This window comes from Wolffia australiana, chromosome 14, assembly GCF_029677425.1.
Source record: "Wolffia australiana isolate 7733 chromosome 14, ASM2967742v1".
Classification (NCBI taxonomy): domain Eukaryota; kingdom Viridiplantae; phylum Streptophyta; class Magnoliopsida; order Alismatales; family Araceae; genus Wolffia; species Wolffia australiana.
Window position 1 is genome coordinate 9,043,235 of NC_135848.1, and position 7,160 is coordinate 9,050,394.

The following is a 7,160-nucleotide window of genomic DNA, read 5'->3' on the forward strand; positions in this document are numbered from 1 at the left end:
TCTGTCTTGTATGTGTTAAGGGGAGCCCATTTAGAAGGGCCCCCAAGTCGGACCCATGATGGGCCACTTAGGGCCCAACTCTTCTCCCCGTTATAACGGAAGAGAGGGCGCCCTAGGTCAGTTAGACCCATTTTCTTTCATTGAAGCATTTTATCGAACAGTTGGTGGGTCTCGTTTCTCGTTTTGAGAAGAACAGAAAGAAGAGGAAGAAGATGGAAGGAGGAAGAGGAGGAGAGGAAGGAGGAGGGTCGCCGCCGCTGCCGTCGTGTGCCGCCCCTCACGCAGCCGCCGCTCGCGCCGCCGCCGTTCAAGCGCCGGCCCGCGCGCCGCCGGCGATGGGAAGCCGCCTGGGCGCCGCATCGCCGTGCCGCGCCAGCGCGCCGCCGCCCGCGCACCGCTCGTGCACCTGGCGTGCGCCGCGCGCTCGCGCGCCGCGCCGCCCGCGCCGCGCGACGCACGCCTGCGCCGCCACCGCCGCGCCGTCCGCACCGCCGCCGTGCCGCCCGCGCCGCCGCCGCACCCCCCGCGCCGCTGCCGCGCCGTCGTGCCGCCTGCCGCCGCACCGCCGTGCTGCCGCTCCGCTCCCGCCCACGCCGAGCCGTCGCCCGTGCTGCACCCACCATGACCGCCGACGTCCGACCGCGGCCACATCGCCGCTGTGTTCGCGCCGTCGTCCCACCGTGCCGCTCGCTGACGACCGCGCTGCCCTGCACCGCTCCGCGCCGTCCGTGCATCACCACCACTCCGCTAGATAGGCGCTCCAATGCCTAGACCTCGACGACCGAACTTTGCCAGCTGCTCCGGCACCGTCGCTGCCCGTCGAGCCGTCGTGACCTCTCCGGCGCCTGTTACCCAACCCGCTCCGACATCGGCCGTCGTCGAATACTGCACTTCGAGCTCGTCGTCGAGGTACGCCGTACTCTCCGACGCTCATTTATTTATTCCTTCTAGTATATTTTCGTCTCAACTCCACCACGCTCGGGCTAGGTAGGTGAGTGTGGTAGAACGAGAGAAAAACTACGAATCTGAGTGTCTTACCGGTGCGGACGAATTCGTCCGTCATGTGCGAGCCCTACGGACTGAGTCCGTTCGGCCGTAGTCGCCTACGTCCCTCCGACGGGGTCGAGTGGCCTCCGTTGCCGTCACCCGGCAACTCCCGTCCAAGCTTGGAGCTCGGCACCTCCCTCGAGTCAAGGCCTGCACGTACGACACGTAGGGCATTCATCCCGTAGTTACATACTTGTTAGGGTATCGTCGGACGACAATATCGTTGCTCCCGATACATATCCTTTATCGTCGCCGAGCCATCATACTCGGTGTCAACGGGACGACGTCCTGGGCGTACCTCCTGCATCAGTGGTTCTCCAATGATCTTTGTTATGCATTAGTATTAAGTAGAATAATGGACTAAGCTTTGATAGTTAACCATAACCTGATTCAAATCATACTCACATCTGGCCTGTAGAAGCACCAGTGTGATCTTTGGAACAACGTATCTCATTCTAAACTTTTTCAATCTTCCTTGAAGATCTATTTGATCTTCTTGCCAGCTTGTCACACCTGAGGGAGGGCAGTTTCGATAAGGAGACAAGGGCAGACCTAGACTCCATTATCAACTCTCACTTTGTTTTCTTAAATTGTACCTTCAGATCTTATACACATCCGTCCTGTAGAAGTATTAGTGTGATCTTTGTAACAATGGATTTCATTTTAAATTTGTTCAATCCTCCTTGAAGATCTAGGTGATATTCTCACCATCTTGCCACACCATAGGGAGGAAGGTTTTAAGGAGGGAGGGGGGAACCTAGATCTGCCTATCATGGGCACCTATATCTTTTGGAATAAGGACCTAAACTTGGTGCCCCTTATATTTATACTTATAATAGAAATTTTCACGTAGGCCCTTATAACTTAAATATATCCCCTACTGCCTAAAGATCTTATGTGTGACCCTCTAGGCTCATGTATCATTGTGGTTAATAACTTTAATGGCCTCTTGAAGTATCAGTGTGATCTTTGGAACAAAGTGAGAGTGTATTACAAAAAATTTAGGAACAAAGGTACTCATGAGGCCTCTTGGCCTCGTGAGATATTACTAGCAATTTATCTCCCATTATGCCTCAGTCAATTGTCTTTTGACTAAACTGTTCAAGTTCAACCCACTCTAGCAGCTGAATCCTCCTTATCTGAAACAAGTTATGTGAAACGATAACATGATATATGTGCCAATAGTTACATGCATTTTATATAACTTTAAGGGCCTTGGTTATGAACTGGCAATGAATTAAGTTGGGAGTTGTTGATAAAATGATAAATGTGCCTATAACATACGTTTATATAAATTTAAACATCTAAATATTTAATCTATCATGTTATTAAATTTTTAACATTCCTTAATTTTACATAAAAATCTCTTTACTTACAATTTGGGCATTTTGTACTAACTCTACCTGACTTCCATGTCAAGAAGTTTTTAATCATAATGAACATTCACGTCCCATGCGAGCATAAATTTACAAGAATAAAATTTAGGGAATGACAGTTTCAGTCTCGGTATTAATTTTTCATAAAAGTCTAAACCTATAAATAAACTTTGGTACTGTCTCGGTTCTGTCAAAGATATATTTTGGTTAGGTAAAAACTATAGTTTGGTCACCAGTACCAAGCAAAAATAAAATTCAAAGTTAAAAAATATAGTTAAAATTTATGTCCAAAGAGTAGGTAATTAAAACATTTTCACCATGAATTCACATCATAATCAATGAAATTTTTGGTATGATTCTTCTCTTTGGGCCCTTAAATATATTAAGATTTGTTTCAAGCAACCAAAATACAGCCTGAATGATAGAACTCTGCTCACTCATTGGAATAAATGCAAACATCATTTATGGGTCCAAAATTGTAGCAATATATAGCATAGGCTACGTCTTTGATAGAACCGCATACTCAAATACTTTATCCTTCATGGAAATATATGCACTTTTAAGTGACCTTGATTGCTCAAAGATTATGGGTATCCTCACTTTATTTTGAAGATGATTTTCTAGACCTCCAATTGATGCTTGCAGTTTTGTTGATAGAAAATCATAAGCTCTCAAAATGATCGATGATGTAACAAACTTGAACTTTAAAGTCACCTCAGTTATGTCATCCGAAGTTTGAAGTTCACGTAGCTCAACGTGTGGAGAGTGCTGCGGCTCGCGTAGCTTAACGGAGAGGTCCGGTGAGCCCAATGTGTCGGGAGCACCCGTGACGTCGGGTGGGGTCCGCGTAGCCTCGACATAAGGTAGGACAGGGTCTGCAACCGGCGTGGCCGGTTGTGGTCCCGAGAGGGCAATCTCATTGCCTCTCGCGTCATGCGATGGTTCAGCTCGTCGCGGGGAGGTAGAACCTCCGCGTTGCGCCATCCGTGCGGATCGCGTCTCTACGGCCATTCGTGGGTATCCTATATGAATGCTCGAAAAAGACGATGTATGCGATGCAACTAGATGCGATGCGGAGTCGGAGACGTACTGTGGGTGGCCACAGCCGGGCTCTGATACCAATTTGATGCCGGACGTCATCACGACATCATCCGGTCGTCACCGAGGGTACGGGCTCGATGTCGTATCGATAACTAATCGGACTGCGTCAACTGACGTCGTCCGATGGATGCGGGTGGACAGATATAAATGACGAAAATGAATGTATGAGAGTCCTAATGTCGTACGTGCGTGCGCCGACGAGCAGTGGATGCCATCCTAGAGAAGTGACGGGTCGCCTGAGTGAGGCCCGACGGGCCTCCTGAACCTCGCCCGAGGGGGTCGAGGGCGAGTACGTCGCCGAACGGGGAATCCCCGCTGAAGTGCTCACACGCATCAGGACGTCCCGACTCGTACCGGACGGGTATAGACTCTCGAGAAATATCCGTCGTTTTCTCAACCTGTCTCACACTCACCTACCTAACCCGAGCGCGGAAGAGGCGAACTGAAAGTGCACTGAAGAAAGTAAAGGACGTAAAGGGGATCGGTGAGGGAGGTACCGTCGTCGCGCTGGTGACTGATATTCGCAGTCAGAGTTCCGTAAGGAAGCGGGAGCCCGGGGCGAAGGCTGGTGCGGGCGAGGATGCGCGCACCGGAGTGGTCGTCGCCGGCAGCAGCTCGAGCGTAGATGGAGGGCGTCCAACTGATGCAACGCAGGCCGCTGGAGCCGAGGTCGCGGAGCGGAGCCGCGCGCACTAGCGTCCACCAACCCGGATAGATAGCCGCAAGTGAGGAGGGGGGAACGGGCAGTGGTGTGGGTGCAGGGTCACCGGCGGGTAGGATAACGCGCGCGTCCGTGAATGGTGCAAACGGCGCGGGCGGATGGAAAAAAAAAGGGGGGAAGAGGGGCGCGACGTGAATGGTAGAGGGATCGCTATGGGGGCGCAAGGGGTTGGAAATGGAGGTAGAGAGGAGGGGCAAGGGCGTCGCAGGTGAAGACGGGAGATGCAGGACTAGAGAGGGCGACGAGAGGGAGACGGGGCGGCGGGGACGGGTGCGGGAAGAGCAAGAAAACACGACCGCGCGTAGAGCAACGGTCGCGCGGGGAGGGGAAGAAGAAAGTGGTGAGACGGCGGGAGAACCGGGGGCGGCGGTAGAAGGCGGTGGAAAGGGTGTGGCGGCGGCGGGACGCGCGGGAAGGGAGAGGAAGGCGGCAGAAACGGCGGGGCGGCGCTGGCGGTGGTTGTGATCACGGGCGGCGGCCGGACGGATGGCGGCGGCGGCCAAGCGGAGAACGGCGGCGATCGGGCGGAGAACGGCGGCGACTGGGCAGCGGGCGGGGATACTCTTCCCCCTTCCTCTTTCTCTACTCTCCTTCTTCTCTCCTTCCTCCTCTCCTCCTCCCTTCTTCTTCTTCTTCTTCTTCTTCTTCTTCTTCTTCTTCTTCTTCTTCTTCTTCTTCTTCTTTCCTTCTTCCTCTTTCTCACGATCGTGACTCTTTGACTCCCACGTTAAAAAAAATAACTTCCAATTGATCAAAGAGTGGTCTTGGACGCCCACCTCTTCCCCTTATATAATGGGTGAAGGTGGGCCCCCTTTTAACAACAAAGAAAAAGATAAGAAAATAAGAAAAGAAAAGATAATGGGCTTGTCAGGCCCATGTGAGGGGAAGATGTCCTCATATGGGCTCTTCCCCTCACTACACGACGACACGAAAGACACGGTGACGAAAAAATAAAAGATGTAAAGAGACGACAGATAAGATACGAAACGAAAGCGAAGGGGAAAAGTGGGTTGCTCCGATGATGATGTGCGCGTACGTCATGCCGAGTATTTGAACTCAGGGTCACGCGTCGCTGTGGCGGCTCGTCGTGTCGGCTGGACAAGTGACGGTGGCGGACTCGATGACGATGGTGACTCTTCGCGATCTGGCTCGATGGCGTCCGATGGCTCCTCGCGTGCTGGCTCGATGACGTCTGGTGATGCTGCGCCATCAACATCCCACTCTTCATCAGTGATGAAAAAGTTCCTGATGGCGCACGCCATCAAAGATCAGCGATGATGTCGTCTGCGCCGCCCGCCATCGTCGTCGAAGACTGGGTGATAAATTTTCAATTATCGCTGTTTGTTTTCATCGTTCTTTGTCTCATGTTTTATGTTTTCCTGCCTCATCATTGTGTTTTTGTCGCGTTCGTGACTCCTCCCGTACTTCCTTCATCATCATCATGAGGAGAGGTCCTTAGCCATTTTGGACCCCCTCCCTTGTGCCTTGTCTCTTTGTTTTCCTTTCCCTATTATTTTAATTTTCCCCTTTATCTTGTAATGAGGGGCCCATTATATAATGGCCCCTTTAATGAACCCTTCTCCCCTTTTGTTGACCCGTTTAGGGCCCATTTGACCTTCCCCCTTTATAAGGGAAGAGGGGGCGCCCTAAACAAGCAAACCAGGAAGAACAGGAGGAGAATTTGTGTTGAATTTCTGGTCTCCCCCTTCTATAGAGAAGAGATCCCATAGAGGAAGGGGAGATGAGGATGGTCGCGCAGGAGAGGAAGCTGAATTCTCATTCTGGTGAGGTTCTCTGCCACCTGTTCAAGGAGACTATGGGGAAGATCTCGCGCACGGTTGGTGCTACTACAGCAAGAACCCCGACCTTCAAGCATCGGTGAGGGAGCTTGACAGAGGGACCTCGGCACCTGTCAATCCTCTCCTTCAATCGTTGTGGAGGAATCCTGCATCGAAGCGGCCGTCTAACCGATCGGAAGCGCTATCATTCGGCCAAAATTGAAGGCGGATCACCATCGTTTGCCTGTGTTCAAAGGGACTCACCGGACGACACCGTCGGAGCTCCACCTTCGACATGACTCGGCATTGCCTACAGGGGCTGTTGCCCTGCCTTCGACGATGTCAGATGCTCCCGTCAGCTTGCTGACTCAGCCACCCGTCGGCGGACCTCCTCCGCGACCACCCTGACCGGACTCTCGGTCACGGCCGATCCATTCGACCTGGTCAGCTGATCTGACTGATCCCGCAACCGACCGACCATCTCGACCAACCCGGCCGATCTGATATGACCGACCAAGCACACTGAACCGGTCGACCGAACCAACTGGTCTGATCGACCCGGCTGACCGAACCGACTGGCCCGACCGACCCGATCGCTGCCGAACTTATCATCCTCCTCTCCTCTGACCTTTTATCAGTAGCTCCAGCAACATCTTTGCTTGTCGAGCTGCCATCTTCTCTCCGGCGTCTCCCCGCCCCACCCACTTCGACCGCCGCCGACACCGATGAAATTCTGCACCGCAAGCCACACCGACGAGGTACGCCGTCCTCTCCCATCGCTTGTTCATTTACCTTTTGTAATATATTTTTGTCTTGACTCCATCGCGCTCGGGCTAGGTGGGTGAGAGAGGTATTGAGAGAAACTACGACATTTGAGAGTCTTACCGTTACAGAATAGTATGTTCGTTATGTGCAAGCCTAACAGACTGAGTCCCCTTGGCCGTAGACGCCTTCGTCGCTCTGACGTGGCTCGAGAGGCCATCGTCACCATCACCAGCGACTCCGTCCAAGCTTGAAGCTTGGCACCTCCTTCGAGTCGGAGCCTGCACATACGACACATAGGACATTCATTTGTGCATCATAGTTACATCGACCCATTAGGGTTTATCCATTGGATGACGACACCGTCAATGTTCG

The 7,160-nt window shown here is 52.5% G+C and overlaps 1 protein-coding gene across 1 annotated transcript; it reads right to left on the reverse strand.

The window, feature by feature from the left end:
* Nucleotides 1-534: 534 nt before the first annotated feature.
* On the reverse strand, nt 535-6,800 carry LOC144712486 (uncharacterized). Its single transcript, XM_078586786.1, has 3 exons — nt 6,569-6,800; nt 4,022-5,029; nt 535-2,186 (listed from the first exon to the last, which is right to left on the reverse strand). Exons 1-3 carry the CDS (start codon nt 6,798-6,800, stop codon nt 2,155-2,157), a joined length of 1,272 nt encoding a protein of 423 aa, XP_078442912.1. The 3' UTR covers nt 535-2,154.
* Nucleotides 6,801-7,160: the final 360 nt, after the last annotated feature.